Source organism: Taurulus bubalis (assembly GCF_910589615.1).
Source record: "Taurulus bubalis genome assembly, chromosome: 3".
In the NCBI taxonomy this organism is placed as follows: Eukaryota; Metazoa; Chordata; class Actinopteri; order Perciformes; family Cottidae; genus Taurulus; species Taurulus bubalis.
Genome location: NC_136591.1, coordinates 36,942,400 through 36,961,690, shown reverse-complemented (window position 1 = coordinate 36,961,690; position 19,291 = coordinate 36,942,400). Strand labels below are relative to the sequence as shown.

The following is a 19,291-nucleotide window of genomic DNA, read 5'->3' as shown; positions in this document are numbered from 1 at the left end:
AAGGCGATCAAAATCTCATCTGTTGTGTATTAGGAAGACGATCATTTAAAAAAGCAATGGATTGAAAAACAAACTTTCCTTCTAATGTGTGACTGTTCTTCATGTGTGGTTTGTTTTGTTTATTCTTCTGGAAGAAAAGATGGAACTTTGCAAAACAGGTTTGTCTTCCTCCGCAAAGCTGACGTTTTTTTCTGCACGATCCGTTGCATCTTGTTTGTAATCAGTCGAAGTCAAAGGGAACCAGACCTACCAGAATGTCTGATTAGGAAACTTGACAAGGTGTCACGGGGAGGAGCTTAACTCTGAACAGACAGCAACCTATTCTTCTGCAAACTAGGTGTGTCTGCGAGTATATAAAGTCTGCGCCTGAAGAAGGACGATCAGAACGCTCAACATGACAACCCAAAAAGGTGAGTCAATACTTTGTCCCAAAAGCCTCAAAGAAAAGTCAAGAAGGACAGTTTAACTACTATTTATTCCCAAATACTCACTGCTTTTCTTTTGTTTTACAGCTGTGAATATGGCCCTTGCTGTGCCAGTTGAGGATCAGTTCAAGTGCTGCATCTGTCTGGACATCTTCACCGACCCGACCTCCATCCCATGTGGTCACAACTTTTGCCTCCACTGCATCGAGGGCTTCTGGGATACGAAGAGGAAGCACGAGTGTCCGCTGTGCAAAGAGACATTCAGAGTGCGCCCAAAACTCAGGATTAACCTTGGATATGCTGAAATCATTGCCATCTTTAAAAGGTTTGTTATTTAATACTTCTTCTTTTACTTTTTTAAGCAATCAAAAGCAACCAATTTTTTTTTCATTATTAAATTGAGAATTAACAGAATTTGATTCAAATCAAAAGGTCTCAAGAGGAGAATGCAGACGTTGTGGTGCCGCCGGGAACCAGGAAAAATTCCCTCATCCAATTTTTAGTGGCTGACGAAGTTCCCTGTGACATCTGCTGCGGAGAAAAATCCCCATCGGTCCAGTCGTGTCTGAAGTGCATGGCTTCTTATTGTGAACTGCACCTCACACCACACCTGAGGGATCCAGCGCTGCAGGAACACCAGCGGACGGATCCGACCAGTTTCATCGTCAGTCACCACTGCAGAACACACAAGAAGCCGCTGACGATGTTCTGCCAGAGTGACCAGAAGCCTGTTTGTGTGAAATGCACAGACAGGGAACACAGACACCACAACATAGTTCCCATCGAGAACGAGAAGAAGAGGGTCAAGGTGAGAAAACTGTTCTTTTAGTCTTCAACTCTTTTTATTTTATTTTAAAGAATCAGTCGTTTTACTTGCTTTCCTCTTCTTTTTTTATTTTGAATCTCTTAAATGAGAAAAAATAAACTAAATGAACTAATACATTTTCCATAGAAGCTTTTGAACCCTTTTCTCTCAGCTGCATCAAAACAATTTACATTAAAATTAAAAGATTTTTAATTTATCTTTTTTTTTTCATTTGCAGACTTCTTTGAGGGACACAAAGACCAGCATTAAACAGATGATCCATGCCAGACGAGGAAAAATGGAGCAGATAAAAAGTTCAGTGGATCAAAGCAAAGTAAGTTCCTATTAAATAAAAGGTCTTACTGCCACGTTTGTCTGTTTTTATCTGTAAAAGTAACCGTTTATATCGTTGCATTCGACAGCAAATCACAGAGAGGGAGATACAGGGCAGTGCTCAGGTCTGCGGCTTGCTGATAACCGCCATCGAGAGGAACCAGGCCAGGCTCGTGAAGGAGCTGGAGGAGAATCAGCTAGAAGCTGAGAGGAGAGCCAGGGAGCTTTCTGAGGAGCTGGTGCAGGAAATCCGTGAGCTGCAGGCGAGAGGCATCGAGCTGAGGCAGCTAGAGCAAGATCAGAGCCCTGTTCACCTCCTGCAGGTGAGAAACCTGAAGGGAATTTCATCCTTTCTGTGCAGCGTCAGCGTTTCAACAACTGTAATCATGACAAACCCGTGCGTTCTTCCCCACTTCAGACTTTCCCGTCTCTAAGTCGACTCCCATCCACTAGAGAGTGGTCTGAGGTCGCATTCCAGTCTGATAACTGCATGGGGACGGTGACGAGAGCCTTCTCCAAGCTAGTCGACATCTGCCAGGATATTTCGGACAAACTGTCTGCAGATGGTCAGTAGTCTTTTGGAAAAGAAATAAGATCTACTTCATTGAACTACCAAAGATTGTTGTGAAATTCAGTGCATGAAAATAACCTTTTTCTTCTCTCTTTTGCAGAAGCACACAAGCTGAATCAATATGCAGGTATGTTACCTGTGCAATCAGACATTCATTGCTTATTTCAATAACCTAGTTTAACCTTGTTCTTCTTCTTATGACCTGACTCACTGTTCTTCTTCTTTGTTTCTGCAGTCAATGTCACTCTGGACCCTGAGACTGCTTCAGGCTGGCTCGTCCTGTCTCCAGACACAAAGAAGGTAAATACTTCTTTGGAATAGTTCTCACTTTTTTGGACTGGAAAGACTTTTGTTCAGACACAGTAGTTTGAGCTTATTAAAATGATTGAGCCTCCACTATCAAACATCCCATGCTGTGCTGCATTTACTTTAATAGATGTTGAAGTATTGTGACGTATCCGATGCAAAGGGGCTCAAAGGGGCTTTGATCTGGAAAATAATAAGGCTAGGCTACTGATTGTTGTAATTAGGCTATTGTTTAATGTGATGAAAATAATGATCGTAACGAAGATAATTTTGATCCACAGGTGACCGTCAGCCAGAGGAAAAATGTACTCCCAGACAATCCTCAGCGGTTTGACTCCTGCGTCTGCGTTTTGGGGAAACAAAGCTTTGCATCTGGAAGACGCTATTGGGTGATTGAGGTAAGGAGCTCAGAAACAGGAACACAAACTTTAAGCTCACAGTGCACTTCAAGGTGAATATAAGACTGCACACAATTAATATAATACACCCTCTGATTCTAGCAAGTTCTACATGTATATTCAAACATAATCGGCCTAAAGTGAATCACAAATGCATTTTTATTGTGAGAAAGCATTTCATTTAATGCAAGCGTTCATGTCTGACTGTATTTCGTAAATTGTGGTTCAGGTTGGAAACAAAGCCGACTGGGATCTGGGCGTGACCAGGGAGTCCATCAACAGGAAGGGGGCCATCATGGTGCGTCCTGATAACGGTTACTGGGCGATCTGTCGGCGGAGAGGCGGCAAACTGAGCGCCTGTGCCGGCCCCTCTGTCACCCTCCACCTCCAGGAAACACCCCAGAAAGTGGGCGTGTTCCTGGACTACGAGGAAGGAACGGTGTCCTTCTACGACGCAGAGGCAAAGACCCACATTTACACTTTCAGCGGCTGTGACTTCAACGAGCCCCTCAAACCGTACTTCAACCCCTGTGTTCAAGATGATGGGAGGAACACCGCCCCGCTGATCATCTGTCCTCTTGAGGAAAGAGTCAGCAAAGGACAGGACATAACCATCGAGTCAGTGATGTGATGTGTCATGAGAAATTATGGTGCTAAGTGTATTAATTTTTAAGTTTAAATAATGTACTCAATATTATATTTTTTGTACTGGACTAGTATTTAACCAACACTGGCATGAAACAAGCTCAATGTCATGAGTCGCCTTTGTTTTTAATGACACATGCTGCACACGCTTTCACTGCCAAAAAGATGGCTGCTGTTTACACTATTTTCTGAAAACATGAATTGTTTTCTTCTCTCAAATTTCTTACAGTTCTATCATTCAAATGATACCAGACTCATGGGCATATAAATGTAAATATATGTCTGTAAAAATTCATAAAATGTTGCATAAGCTATGACACTTTACTAGCCTAAATGGGCAATGTATCACTTGGGATACAAATTGTTTATCTGTGAATAAAAGTTATATTTTGAAATATCTAAAATTGTCAAACTATCTATTTAAGATCAATTCATTTGTCGTTTTACTTCTGATTTCATTTTTTTTATTTTGCAATTTGTAAAGGTTGCGCCTTAATATTAATATATGGTTCAATCACGGTAGTTTTCTTATTAAATTTATTTAGTATAGCCCCAAATCACAAATTTGCCTCAAAGGGCTTTACAATCTGTACACATATGACATCCTCCGTCCTGGGACCTCACATCGGATCGGGGAAAACTCCTTCAACAAACCTTCAGGAGAGCAAAAGAGGAGGATCCATGTATCAGGATGGACAGTAGAGTAGTACAGTAGTACAGTAATGTGTACATAATGAACAACATAACAGAGTTACAGCACATTCGATACAGATGACAGAAATTATTCATATAATGAGAGTAGTAGGCATGATGAAAAAGTTACAACTACCAAAAATTAACAGCAACAGTAGATATAGTAGAATAATAATGTTTTTAAAAGCAGTAATGGTATTGGCAATAATAATTGCAATTCAACTAATAATAATACTATTGATAATAGAAGCAGTAATGGTATCTGAAATAGTAAAGCAACTAATAAAAAATAGTTATCTTAATAGGAGTAGGTGTCAGGCAGGACAACGATCCATGTAAACTTGTGAGGAGAGAAAGCTCAAAGACTCTGGGAAAGAAGTAGAGTTAGTAATATACAACATATCTAGGGCCTGGACCAAAGCAAACCTGAGCCAGCCCTAACTATAAGTGATATCAAAGAGGAAAGTCTTAAGCCTACTCTTGCATGTGGTGACTGTGAAAATGGAAGCTGATTCCATAGAAGAAGAGCTTGATAACTGAAGGCTCTGTTCTACCTTTTAAGACTCTAGGAACCACAAGTATACCCCCGCATTCAGTGAACACAGCTCTCTAGTGGGGTAATATGATACTACGAGCTCTCTAGAGGAGTAATAAGGTACTACAGCTCTCTAGTGGGGTACTAAGACACTACAAGCTCTCTAGTGGGGTAATATGATACTAAGATTGTTACGATCTCCCGTAATCGCAGTGGGTTTCCCCCTCAGCACAAAGACACGGCACACCACGGTTGAAGGTTCTTAACCCCTTTATTGTTGGTTCCTGCTCTCTTTATGTTGGGACCAAACAATCAGCCCAGCTGAGGCCAATCAGGCCTCTTCCAGGCACCATCCCCCGAGCCACCCACAACCACACCCCTCTGCAGCTGAGCATAACCACGGCTCCAACACCACATACCTCCACCGCCCGTCTTAGGCCGGGGCCCCATCCGGCCTAACCTACTCCCCCCTCCCACCCCATGAGAGCGGGAGAGGAAGTCGGCCACAACCATCTGTGTCCCCGGCCTATGGATCACCTTGAAATTAAAAGGCTGTAAAGCCAGATACCACCGAGTAATCCGGGCGTTAGTATCTTTCATGCGGTGTAGCCACTGGAGGGGGGCGTGGTCCGACCAGAGGGTGAAAGAAGGTAAATACTTCTTTGGAATAGTTCTCACTTTTTTGGACTGGAAAGACTTTTGTTCAGACACAGTAGTTTGAGCTTATTAAAATGATTGAGCCTCCGCTATCAAACATCCCATGCTGTGCTGCATTTACTTTAATAGATGTTGAAGTATTGTGACATATCCGATGCAAAGGGGCTCAAAGGGGCTTTGATCTGGAAAATAATAAGGCTAGGCTACTGATTGTTGTAATTAGGCTATAGTTTAATGTGATGAAAATAATGATAGTAACGAAGATAATTTTGATCCACAGGTGACCGTCAGCCAGAGGAAAAATGTACTCCCAGACAATCCTCAGCGGTTTGACTCCTGCGTCTGCGTTTTGGGGAAACAAAGCTTTTCATCTGGAAGACGCTATTGGGTGATTGAGGTAAGGAGCTCAGAAACAGGAAAACAAACTTTAAGCTCACAGTGCACTTCAAGGTGAATATAAGACTGCACACAATTAATATAATACACCCTCTGATTCTAGCAAGCAACCCGAATCACCTGGCCCACTTCCCTCAGCGGACACTCCCTGCGGACACTTCCGCAGGGAGTGTGGGAGCTGAAAGACAGTGATGTGTCTCTGAGACAACAGACCCGCAACACTTTCTAACTCATTCTGGGGGATCCCGAGGCGTTCTAAGGCCAGCCGGGAGATATAGTCCCTCCAGCGTGTCCTCGGTCTTCCCCGGGGCCTCCTATCAGTTGGACGTGCCTGGAAAACCTCTAATGGGAGGCGTCCAGGAGGCGTCCTGACTAGATGCCCGAACCACCTCAGCTGAATCCTTTCGACACGAAGGAGCAGCGACTCGACTCCAAGCTCCCCCCTGATGTCCGAGCTCCTTACCCTATCTCTAAGGCTGAGCCCGGCCACCCTACGGAGGAAGCTCATTTCGGCCGCTTTTATCCGAGATCTCGTTCTTTCGGTCACGACCCAGAGTTCGTGACCATAGGTGAGGGTTGGAACGTAGACCGACCAGTAAATGGAGAGCTTTTGCCTTCCGGCTCACCGGCTATATGGAATCAAGATGGAAAACCCCCTTCCATTCTTGTCCATTTCCATCGCAGAGGTTTAATTACACCTCACGTCAGCACATCTTTGATGGGAAAAACCCTTGAGTTCCCTTTATTTTGTTCTTTTTGTTAATTTTGTTGTCCATTAATTCAGTGCTATAGACTAACAATAATAATTGTAATTATCAAGAAACAATGATTTTAATTTGCATATATTCCGACTCAGGTTCCAGCGCACTTAAATGTGATTAGTGCCTACATGGCTGTTAATAAAGATTAAGCCAATTAGTAAAACTATTTTACTGGAAAGTGTGCAACAACATAATATGATCAAATTACTTCCAGCTTGAGCAATTAGACCCAGATATGATGACATAACAGCCGTAACACAATGTAACTTCAGAACTAAAGAAATAAATAACCTGATTAGATTTGTAAATCGTCAAAACAATTGTATTCAAAGGTTAAAAGTAACATAACTCAAATACTGTAAGAAGAATGTTGAGGTAGTTCCCATACGTTTTACATCCAGTCAAATGTTTTGTTGGCAATAATTTGATCAGACAGCTAAATCTTGTCCCATTGCCGACAGATTTCGCAATTATAAGCAAAAATTTCCAGCCAAGGATTATTGGAATATGACTGGAAATTGTTGCAACAACAGGGTTCAGCATCTACATTAATAAAGAATAATTACTTCCAGCACGATGAATCAGACTCAGAAAGGATGACATGACAGCTGGGATACTTCCAGTACATTACATTACATTTAGCTGACGCTTTTATCCAAAGCAATTTACAATAAGTGCATTCAACCATGAGTTCAAACTCAGAACAACAAGAATCAAGAAAGTACAATTTCTTCAGGAAAGCAAAACTACGTGCTATAAGTAAGTGCCATTTAAGTTCTACTAAAGTGCTACTTTCTTTATTCAAGGTATAGTTGGAAAGATGTGTTTTTAGTTTGCGGCGGAAGATGTAGAGCAGGGGTGTCAAACTCATTTTAGTTAAGGGGCCACATACTGCCCATTTTGATCTCAAGTGGGCCAGACCAGTAAAATCATAGCATAATAAGGCATACATAACGACAATATTTCTCTATGTTTAAATCATTGGTGAAGGTTTTTTGATGATAAACCCTATTTTAAGGTCTTTCTACAATAAACCAAAAACATAAAGACCAAAAATTCAGACATCAGCCCACTGTTTATGTGCCTGGGCTCTCCTCTGCAGATTCCCTCGCTTTGTGACGCCACTTAGATGACGTGATCCATTTTTAACGACTTGCAACACATTGCCTCGTGGTGAAAAATACAGTGAAACGTCCAAAAACCTTCTCCTCCATTTGCAGCTTGTACTTTCTCCCTACATTTCGTCACAACGCCTGTTTTTCTCCGATCACTGATGGTGCACCGTCTGTAGCCCCACTGACAGCACGGGTCCAGTCCACTCCGACCACTCCGACGGTCCAGCGCTTCTACAAGAGCGCTAAACATGTAATTATCTGTAGTGGTGTCTGTCATGGGTACCAACTCAAGGAACTCCTCGGTGACCGCCAACATCTCATCAACACCACGAATAAATACAGCCAGTTGAGCAACATCTTTAGTAATGTCAGTGCTCTCATCGATTGCAACTGAAAATGCTACAAATGACTTTACTTTATGCTTCTTTTGTTTATCCAAATCTGCTGAAAGATTGGAAATCCTATCTGTCACAGTATTCCTCGTTAGGCTAATGTTGGCAAAAGCCTGTCACTTTACTTTTATTTATTTTAACAGTTATCTGGAGGGCCGAGCTGGACCCCCTGGCGAGCCGGAGCCGGATCCGGCCCGCGGGCCGTATGTTTGACACGCCTGATGTAGAGACTTTCTGCTAACCTGATGTCATTGGGGAGCTCATTCCACCATTGAGAAGCCAGGACAGCAAACAGTCGTGACTTTGTTGAGTGCTTAGCTCGCAGTGACAGAAGCCGAGCGGAGTGAACGAGCTGGGGTGTACGGTTTACCATGTCCTGGATGTAGATTGGACTCGATCTGATGTGGGCGGCCACCCAGTGAAGCGTGCGGAGGAGCGGAGTAATGTGGGTGAATTTGGGGAGTGTTACGTCCCCTTTCCCGTCTAGGGGATAAGGGGGGAACGAACACAGGTCAGTCCAAAGAATAAAAGGAAACAAAGTCAGAAAATAGGAGTAACGAAGAAACAATATTTATTCGACGCTGGCGGTTCACAACACAGAAAAGGTTCTGTCACGTGGGAGAGATTGGGGACAGCTTGTGGTCGTGCCAAACAAATAGAAATCAAGAAAACAAAACTAGGCCTAGCTCTCTACCTCTGGAAATAAACAAACAAAATGGCTTCTCTAACTTCTCTACAAAAGATTGATCAAAACATATACAGAGGGAGCACCGACCAATAACCTAGTGTTTCTAGACACAAAGTACCTACGTGTCTGCACCAGTGTACAGGGTACCCCGAACTTACCTACTGCCCTCAACCTCTCACCACAAACCACAAACTGACACCTAGCAGTGTCAGTGTGCATTCAGGAATGAACAAACAAAATCCGCCCCGAACTCTTCCGACCTCCTCCTTTTAAAATGGCCGACCGTCTCGCCGATTGGCCTTCACAGGTGGCAACAATTAGCCAATAGGAAACTGTGGGGGAAAACAAGAGGGGAAGGGAAAACGCAACACTGACACGTAACACCCTCACCCATATAAGCTCAAACATCATGTTTGAGACTACATAGCCCGTGACAAGGCATCAGCAAGAATATTTTCAGAGCCCTTTTTATGGCATATTTGTAGGTTGTAGTCCTGGACGATCAGGGACCAACGCATAAGGCGTTGATTGTGGTTTTGCATCCTCTTCTTCATCCGCGCCTGGGAAGAGGTCAGGGCCTCCCTAGCTAAAGAACAGGCTAGGTGGAGGCGATCCCTGAGTTTGTTGACGTAGTCGGGAATACTTCTGACCTTCTTCTCCGGTCTGACCAGTTGTTCTTTAAGAACCTTCAAAAGACCCCTAACTTCATGTCCAAAAACCAATTCAGCAGGACTGAAACCTAGGGACTCCTGTACAGCTTCGCGGGTAGCGAACATAACTAGTGGCACACTGTCATCCCAATCCCTCTCTGATTCATGACAGTGTTTGCGTAATATTGACTTAATGGTCTGGTGAAACCTGTCCAGTGCACCTTGGCCATCTGGATGTTAGGGACTAGACGTTAAATGTTTAATGTTTAACGTTCTAAGTGCGTGGGCAAAGGCTTTTGATTTGAAGTTGGTGCCTTGATCCGTTTGAACTACTTTTGGCAGACCAAACAATGTAAAGAATTTGACCAGAGCCTTTGTGATAACTGGAGCAGTTATCCTTCGTAGTGGGATGGCCTCGGGAAACCTACTGGAAGCACACATAATCGTTAGTAGAAACTGATTCCCAGTTTTTGTCTTTGGCAATGGCCCAACACAATCGACAATAATCCTTTCAAACGGCACACCCATTACTGGAATAGGGCAGAGGGAAGCAGGAGGAATCACTTGATTCGGTTTCCCAACAACTTGACACACATGGCAAGTACGACAATGACTAACAACATCTGATTTTAGTCCCGGCCAAAAGAAGTGTCGGAGGAGTCTTTCATAAGTTTTAGTGATCCCCATGTGTCCTGACCACGGGTGATCATGAGCTAAAGACAGTATCTGAGAACGAAAGGACGTAGGCACTACCACCTGGTAAGTCTCAGTCCAATCCATCTCCTCTGGGACTCCACTAGTCCAGCGACGCATTAACAGACCATCATCAAGAAAGTAGGACATATGCTTTTTCTTGGCTTCTTCTCGACTAAGAACGGAGGAATGACATTTTACCAGGGTGGCATCTGCTTTTTGGGCTACAATGTACTCGTTCCTGGTAGCCGGCAGTTCCACACCCTCTGAACTGGTGAGAAAAGACCCAGTATCAGCAGGCTGGACGTCAGGCTGACTTTTAGACCTAGTCATATCAGCTTCGGAAACCTGCTCGGTGGCCAGAAAAGAGTCAGACAAGTCAAGGCCATATTTCTTGGTGTGGGCCCTTGTAATCACACAAGCTGGAAATATGTCTGGCATTACTTCTGTCATGTTGTCAGACACTGAGCTCAAATTATGGCTGTTTAGCACTTCAGGGACTGGCACAACTTGTCCCCCAGCTAAGTCATTTCCCAGGATGAAGTCTACCCCTCTAATGGGCAATGCTGGTAGTACAGCGACTTTAAATAATCCACGTACCAGGGGAAACTGAACATGAATTAGGTGCAAAGGGGCAGGTATGAAGCTCATACCAACATCTTAAGACCAGTCGAGCTGCTGCATTCTGAATGAGCTGCAGAGGTCAGTAGCCTAGGAGTCCACGTCACTGAGTCCTGTGTGGTCAGTCCAATGTCAAAAAGCGGTTGAGCAAATTTAGCATCGTCACAGATTCAGTGTCTCCGGGAACCTGCACATCCTTAAAAGGTCAAGACCGGCTTTATTGTCAGAGGTTTTGATGGCTTTGACGGTTGCTTGTGTGTATTGTGACATCATACGTCCCAGGGTGGGTAGTGCACTTGTTGTTCGAACAGGTCACAAGGATTCGCAATCTGCTTTTTAATTATCAGGCAGCACATAGATAAATTATATTACTCCCTTCAAGCTTCTTTGCACTGGCTGTAAAGAGTGTGCCAGTACTTTAGGTAATAGACTATGAATAAGGACCTCATACAACCCCACATACAAACTATCCCTTTAACAATTCACCCGAAAGCTTAGAGTTGAACCTCCTACATACCTCGGGCTTTTTAATAAATGTCATTTTATGTTAAAGTTTAAATACCATAAATTAAAGACAGATGAATTGCCCCTGTAATGGGCCATTTGCAAAATTACTCAAACTCACAGTTTACATTTTTCAGAATACAACTTTTATTTTCAGTTTCACAATTTTAATTGCAAGTTGTACATTTCTCATGTGTTGCAGTGTATGCAACAACATTTTATAGGCTACATTTATATACACATAAACTGTGAAAAAAATATTGATCTTGAAAACCTTGCCCGTGTCTTTTAAGTAGTACAATTCAAGTAGCTATTCAAGTACAATACATATAATATTATATACAATATATAAACATAAATATTTAGACATCAGTTAGCATCATCATTTCTTATGACACATCACAAGTACATGTACAATTCAAGTAGCTATTCAAGTACACATAAATAAACATATAATATTTAATACATTATTTAAACTTAAATATTAACACTTAGCACCATCCTTTTTCTTATGTGACACATCACATCACTGACTCAATGGTTATGTCCTGTCCTTCGCTGACTCTTTCCTCAAGAGGACAGATGATCAGCGGGGCGGTGTTCCTCCCATCATCTTGAACACAGGGGTTGAAGTACGGTTTGAGGGGCTCGTTGAAGTCACAGCCGCTGAAAGTGTAAATGTGGGTCTTTGCCTCTGCGTCGTAGAAGGACACCGTTCCTTCCTCGTAGTCCAGGAACACGCCCACTTTCTGGGGTGTTTCCTGGAGGTGGAGGGTGACAGAGGGGCCGGCACAGGCGCTCAGTTTGCCGCCTCTCCGCCGACAGATCGCCCAGTACCCGTTATCAGGACGCACCATGATGGCCCCCTTCCTGTTGATGGACTCCCTGGTCACGCCCAGATCCCAGTCGGCTTTGTTTCCAACCTGAACCACAATTTACGAAATACAGTCAGACATGAACGCTTCCTGTAAATGAAATGCTTTCCCACAACACACTTTAGGCCGATTGTGTTTGCTTGTTTCTGAGCTCCTTACCTCAATCACCCAATAGCGTCTTCCAGATGCAAAGCTCTGTTTCCCCAAAACGCAGACGCAGGAGTCAAACCGCTGAGGATTGTCTGGGAGTAGGATAGTATTCCTCTGGCTGCTGACGGTCACCTGTGGATCAACATGATCATCGTTACTATTGCAGGATGTTTGAGAGTGGAGGCTCAATAATTGTAATCTCAAACAGCTGTGTCTTAAGATGCAAGGACTTTTAGTTTCCCAGTAAACCTGTGCATTTAATAAAATGAATGTACAATCAGACAATACCTTCTTTCTGTCTGGAGACAGGACGAGCCAGCCTGAAGCAGTCTCAGGGTCCAGAGTGACATTGACTGCAGAAACAAAGAAGAAGAACAGTGAGTCAGGTCATAAGAAGAAGAACAAGGTTAAACTAGGTTATTGAAATAAGCAATGAATGTCTGATTGCACAGGTAACATACCTGCATATTGATTCAGCTTGTGTGCTTCTGCAAAAGAGAGAAGAAAAAGGTTATTTTCATGCACTGAATTTCACAACAATCTTTTGTAGTTCAATGAAGTAGATCTTATTTCTTTTCCAAAAGACTACTGACCATCTGCAGACAGTTTGTCCGAAATATCCTGGCAGATGTCGACTAGCTTGGAGAAGGCTCTCGTCACCGTCCCCATGCAGTTATCAGACTGGAATGCGACCTCAGACCACTCTCTAGTGGATGGGAGTCGACTTAGAGACGGGAAAGTCTGAAGTGGGGAAGAACGCACGGGTTTGTCATGATTACAGTTGTTGAAACGCTGACGCTGCACAGAAAGGATGAAATTCCCTTCAGGTTTCTCACCTGCAGGAGGTGAACAGGGCTCTGATCTTGCTCTAGCTGCCTCAGCTCGATGCCTCTCGCCTGCAGCTCACGGATTTCCTGCACCAGCTCCTCAGAAAGCTCCCTGGCTCTCCTCTCAGCTTCTAGCTGATTCTCCTCCAGCTCCTTCACGAGCCTGGCCTGGTTCCTCTCGATGGCGGTTATCAGCAAGCCGCAGACCTGAGCACTGCCCTGTATCTCCCTCTCTGTGATTTGCTGTCGATTGAAACGATATAAACGGTTACTTTTACAGATAAAAACAGACAAACGTGGCAGTAAGACCTTTTATTTAATAAGAACTTACTTTGCTTTGATCCACTGAACTTTTTATCTGCTCCATTTTTCTCCGTCTGGCATGGATCATCTGTTTAATGCTGGTCTTTGTGTCCCTCAAAGAAGTCTGCAAAGAATAGACAATGTTAATGTTAATATAAATTGTTTTGATTTAGCTGAGAGAACAATTTTTTCTCACTTAAGAAATTCAAAATACAAAAAGAATTGAGGAAAGCAAGATTCTATGGAAAAAATAAATACAAATTGTCAAAGTTCATATGAAGACTAAAAGAACAGTTTTCTCACCTTGACCCTCTTCTTCTCGTTCTCGATGGGAACTATGTTGTGGTGTCTGTGTTCCCTGTCTGTGCATTTCACACAAACAGGCTTCTGGTCACTCTGGCAGAACATCGTCAGCGGCTTCTTGTGTGTTCTGCAGTGGTGACTGACGATGAAACTGGTCGGATCCGTCCGCTGGTGTTCCTGCAGCGCTGGATCCCTCAGGTGTGGTGTGAGGTGCAGTTCACAATAAGAAGCCATGCACGTCAGACACGACTGGACCGATGGGGATTTTTCTCCGCAGCAGATGTCACAGGGAACTTCGTTAGCCGGCATAAGTGGGATGGGGGAATTTCTTCTGGATTCTGAGGGCCCTGACTTCTCCCATTGAGACCTTTGGATTGTATTCAAATTCTGTTAAATCTCAATGAAATTAAGATATCTCGGGTTTATTATGGTTTGCTTAAAAAATGTAAAAAGAGACAGCTTTTAACAACAAACCTTTTGATGAAGTCAATGATTTCAGCATATCCAAGGTTAATCCTGAGTTTTGGGCGCCTTCTGAATGTCTCTTTGCACAGTGGACACTCATGCTTCCTCTTCGTATCCCAGAATTTCTCGATGCAGCCCAGGCAAAAGTTATGACCACATGGGATGGAGGTCGGGTCGGTGAAGATGTCCAGACAGATGCAGCACTTGAACTGATCCTCCAACGAAACGGCAATGGCCATGTTTGCGACTGGAAAAAAACATATGCGTGAAATTCTTGCGCACTTATAGCTTTATCATGGGCAAAGGAATATTTTTGCTTCTAAAACAGAAGTTATAAAGCCATGATAGAATTTTAATTCTGCAATAAGTTTAACTGCTAAATAGAACTTTTGACATTTGTGCAATACAAGTTTGTGTTGTAGTTCAATTGAAAGCAACAGTCACGCCACACAGAAACTACAAATAAACAGATTACAGTTAACAAAGCTGCATGAGGTTACAAGACACCGGAAAGGAGTATCAACCATTACAGCACTTGTATTTTTCAATAATACCAGAAAGAGTAAAAGAAAAGCAAAGAACATATCTTCTGCTTTTAAGACAAGGTTAGCAATACAACATAAAACACAACTTTAACATTTTAATATCCGTGCACCTGAATATTGCAATATTAGTTTTGTCTACCTTGATGTGTTGTCATGTCGAGTGTCCTGATCGTCCTCATAAGTCGAGCATACACTGCAGAATGCAGGTAGTGCAGGTTTAAATAGTGAGAAGCACTCCTTGTTTTCAGAGGGATTCGTCACTCTTGCCTGATTACCGTTTAGCTCCTCCTCCTCTCGTAAATAATAATTACTCATTCGTTCTGGTACATCTTGTACCTTGGCTTTCACTAATTACTTGAGGACAGAGGAAGTTGTGCAGGTACTGAAGAGTTGGCCCTCAGCTGCAGATCAAGCTGCACTGGTGAATGTTTGATTGGCATAGATATGCAGGTCAGTATGTCCAGAAATGTGAGAGATTGAGCAGCAGACAAAACGACAAATCAATGTGTGTTTGTGTGTCAAAAACCACCTGACAGAGTAATATGTACAAAGATGAAGTGTGTGTTGGGATTGAACTTGTATTATTTCACATTGTACAGAGTGCCTCAGGCAAAGTTTGTGCAATTTTATTGTTGTGATATTTGAATCATGCATGAAAAAAGTCTGACAATGTAGAAAACTAACTAACTCTCTTCAGACTCTCATGGTCTTCAACAAAATTCACTAAACCCATGATTTCAATATTTAACACAAAGTCTGAATAAATACTAATTAAATAGTTCCTCTTGCAAACTTTTAGCATCTCAAAACAACCCACCACACACACGCGCGCGCGCGCACACACGCACACACGCACACACACACACACACACACACACACACACACACACACACACACACACACACACACACACACACACACACACACACACATACACCTCCCTCCGCTGCCAACACCTTCTGTTCGGTGTACTGTCATAAGGCATTTACCAGAAGTTTAACCCTAAGCCAATACCGTAACCCGTAACCTAACCCTAACCATGAATCCAATCAATTTTTTTTTCTTGCAAATTGGGGTTATGTCTTTTGTCCCCGATTACACAAGATGTCCCTAGTTAATTGTTCTTTAATCTAAAATGGCTTTCTGGAAGTAGCCTAAATTTAGAGCATGCACCGTAAAAGATAGACAGACATATTCAGACAGGCAAATTCAAATAATTGTAATGGCAAGAAAAACAAAAGTACGATATTTGCCTCTGAAGTGGGAAGTTTTGGAATCCTTAAAATAAAGTATGGGAAGTACCTTAAAATGTATATTACGTCAAATGTTCAGTGATCTGATCTTTTCCCACAGTATCAACAAGGTCACAGAAGAAGAAAAACCTGAATCACTTGGCACACGCGACTGCCCCATTAGGACACGTTGTCCGTGGTTAATGAAGTGACAGCTCATCCAAACAACATGAGCTCACTGACTAAGACCAGCTGATATGTCATCACTTCTGATTCATCGTGCCGGAAGCGATTTCATCATAGGTTCAATTTAGATATTGACACATTTTCAACTAATAATGCTTCCTAACTGTCAACTGCCAGAACAGCCTGCTCAGCTATATCTTAACAACTCATCTTAACAACTGTTTTTGTTGCATGTTTTTGTCTGCCATGAGCAAAAATTATCTGGTTTCCTGTTTAGGAACAGGGTGCTTTTATTTTGAAGGCAAAAAAAACGAGTTTAAACGTAAGTCGCATAGTGTGCCATTTTACGGCTAAAGCTACAGTCTTTACGGTCAATTTTGAATGGAGAAAGAAACGGTATTAGCTCTCCACCGAAGAGGCACAAGTTCTTACTTTGGTTTTGGAATAAATAAAACACATTTTAAAACCATCAGTCAAAGTGCAAGACCATCTGTCGGAGGGGTAAGCTACAAACTGTAACTCCGAGATAACTGTGGTTACCCAGCGATGCCCGGTAGTCTCAGTGAGAGCAACAGCTGGTGCACGTTGTAACGCCGTCACTTTGGTAGTGCGCTCCGTTTCATAAAACTTGTGTAAAAAAAAACAAAAAAAACATGCTGTTAACGCATGATAAAATTATTGTCGGTGTTAATGGATTGCTGCGTTAACGCATTTATAACGCGTCAACGTGCCCAGCCCTAATAGATATATATATACGTATATATATATATATATATATATATATATATATATATTGTTGTCAACAATAATTGATCATGTTTTGGCTGCTGCTAAATTACTCACATCTCTGGAACTCATGACTTATATATCTGTTGTTATAGCACGTGAATCAGACATTCCAGCACAGCTTGGCCTGCTGCTGGCGGCCAACCCTTCAATTCCGGCAGCACAACTGCATGACCACAGGATTGTGTGTTTGAGTGACGAAGGGAAGGTGATTTAAATATGGAGGAGGAGCTAACCGGTAACAAGACAAAATGTCCCTCTGACGCGCAAATATTCTTCATGTGAGGTGTATTTAAACCTCTGCGATGGAAATTGACAAGAAAGGGAGGGGGTTTTCCATCTTGATTCCAGAGAGCTCAAAAATAAAAATGCCTCAAGACACTGCTATTGATTTTAAAAACCATGACCTGTTTTCAGAAAATTGGAAGGTGGTCATACCCATACTAAAACTGGGTTATCTCCTCAACCACAACGTCTATTTGAATAATTTAAAGTAATATAATACAGAAACCTATACGAGATTACTTGTATATGTGTAAAAAAACAAAACTAAAATGAACATACAATATTTCCTTATGGATCATAATTTTGCATCACATGAACCTTGTCCTCTCACTACTGGGGTCCCTCAAGGCTCCGTCCTGGGTCCCCTCCTCTTCTCTCTGTCACTCGCTCCCATGGCTTTTCCTATCATAGCTATGCTGATGACACCCAACTGATCCTCTCGTTTCCCCAATCGGAATCACCGGTAGCAGTATAATCTCTGATATCCGCACACCACCTGCAAATTAACCCTGACAAGACTGAACTACTTTTCCTTCCAGGCAAAGGCTCTCCCACCCACAACCTAAATATTACCTTCAACAACTCAGTGTTGTCCCCGACCCCGACTGCCAGGAACCTTGGTGTGTGACTCAACAGTCAACTCTCCCTGCCAACATTACCGCAACAACACGCTCCTGTCGGTTCATGCTGCACAACATCAGGAGAACACGTCCCCTTCTCACTTAGAAGGTGGTAAAGATTCTCGTCCAGGCTCTGATCATCTCGCACCTTGACTACTGTAACTCCCTCCTGGCAGGTCTACCTGCTAATGCCATCCGACCTCTGCAGCTCATCCAGAATGCAGGAGCTCGACTGGTCTTTAACCTCCCCAAATTCACCCACACTACTACGCTCCTTCACACCCTTCACTGGTAAACGATGGCCGCCCGCATCTGCTTCAAAACATTGGTACTTGCATACCGTGCTACGAACAGATCGGGTCCAATCTACATCCAGGACATGGTAAAACCGTAACACCCCAGCTCGTTCACTCCACTCGGCTTCTGCCAATCGTCTTGTAGCTCTGTCACTGCGTGCTAAACACTCAACAAAGTCACGACTGTTTGCTGTCTTGGCTCCTCAATGACATCAGAACAGCAGAAAGTCTCTACATCTTCCGCTGCAAACTAAAAACACATCTTTTCTGACTATACCTTTATTAAAGAAAGTAGCACTTTAGTAGCACTTAAATGGCACTTACTGATAGCACTTTGTAGTTTTGCTTTCTTGAAGAAATTGTACTTTCTTGATTCTTGTTGTTCTGAGTTTGTACTCATGGTTGAATGCACTTATTGTAAGTTGCTTTGGATAAAAGCGTTAGCTAAATGCAGAGTAATGTAATGTAACAGAAGTGTCCCAGCTGTCATGTCATGCTTTCTGAGTCTGATTAATTGTGCTGTAAGTAATTATTCTGAATGTAGATGCTGAACTCTGTTGTTGCAAAATTTTCCAATAATCCTTGGCTGAAAATTTCTGCTCATGATTGCGGAATCTGTCGGCAATTGGACAAGATTTAGCTGTCTGATCAAATTATTGCCAAACAAAACATTTGACCGGATGTACAACTTATGGGAACTACCTCAACATTCTTCCTACAGTACTTGAGTTATGTTACTTTTAACCTTTGAATACAATTTTTATGACAATATACAAATCTAATCAGGTTAGATGTATGAAGTATGTCCACACTATTTGTATTCCTCTCTCTCTCTCTCTCTCTCTCTCTCTCTCCACAGACACACATTTATTTGTCATCAACAATAATTGATCATGTTTTGGCTGCTGCTCAATTACTCACATGCCTGGAACGAATGACCTATATATCTGTTGTTATAGTGGGTGAATCAGACATTCCAGCACAGCTTGGTCTGCTGCTGAGGGCCAACCCTTCAATTTCGGCACGAGCACAACTGTATTGTGTTTTACAAAGAATTTAATCAATCGGAGCCAAGGAACAAGGCGTACTACAATGCTTTGAGTGGCAAGGGGAAGGTGATATAACGAGGAGGAGCTAACAGGTAACAAGACAAAAACAAAATGTCCCTCTGACGCGCAAATATTCTTCACGTGAGTTGTATAAAAACCTCTGCGATGGAATTAACAAGT

The 19,291-nt window shown here is 42.7% G+C and overlaps 2 protein-coding genes across 2 annotated transcripts; one reads left to right on the top strand and one right to left on the bottom strand.

The window, feature by feature from the left end:
• Positions 1-520: 520 nt before the first annotated feature.
• On the top strand, positions 521-3,880 carry LOC306733700 (E3 ubiquitin-protein ligase TRIM21-like; the record flags this gene model as incomplete). Its single annotated transcript, XM_079214981.1, has 9 exons — positions 521-750; positions 858-1,233; positions 1,469-1,564; positions 1,653-1,886; positions 1,982-2,129; positions 2,235-2,261; positions 2,370-2,434; positions 2,722-2,838; positions 3,068-3,880. The coding sequence occupies 9 exons, from the start codon at positions 521-523 to the stop codon at positions 3,467-3,469; spliced, it is 1,695 nt and encodes a 564-aa protein (XP_079071107.1). The 3' UTR covers positions 3,470-3,880.
• A 7,455-nt stretch (positions 3,881-11,335) lies between these two features.
• LOC306733698 (zinc finger protein RFP-like) lies at positions 11,336-14,830 on the bottom strand. The gene is made up of 10 exons (XM_079214979.1): positions 14,796-14,830; positions 14,121-14,358; positions 13,647-14,013; positions 13,372-13,467; positions 13,050-13,283; positions 12,807-12,954; positions 12,675-12,701; positions 12,502-12,566; positions 12,223-12,345; positions 11,336-12,111 (listed from the first exon to the last, which is right to left on the bottom strand). Exons 1-10 carry the CDS (start codon positions 14,809-14,811, stop codon positions 11,710-11,712), a joined length of 1,716 nt encoding a protein of 571 aa, XP_079071105.1. The 5' UTR covers positions 14,812-14,830; the 3' UTR covers positions 11,336-11,709.
• Positions 14,831-19,291: the final 4,461 nt, after the last annotated feature.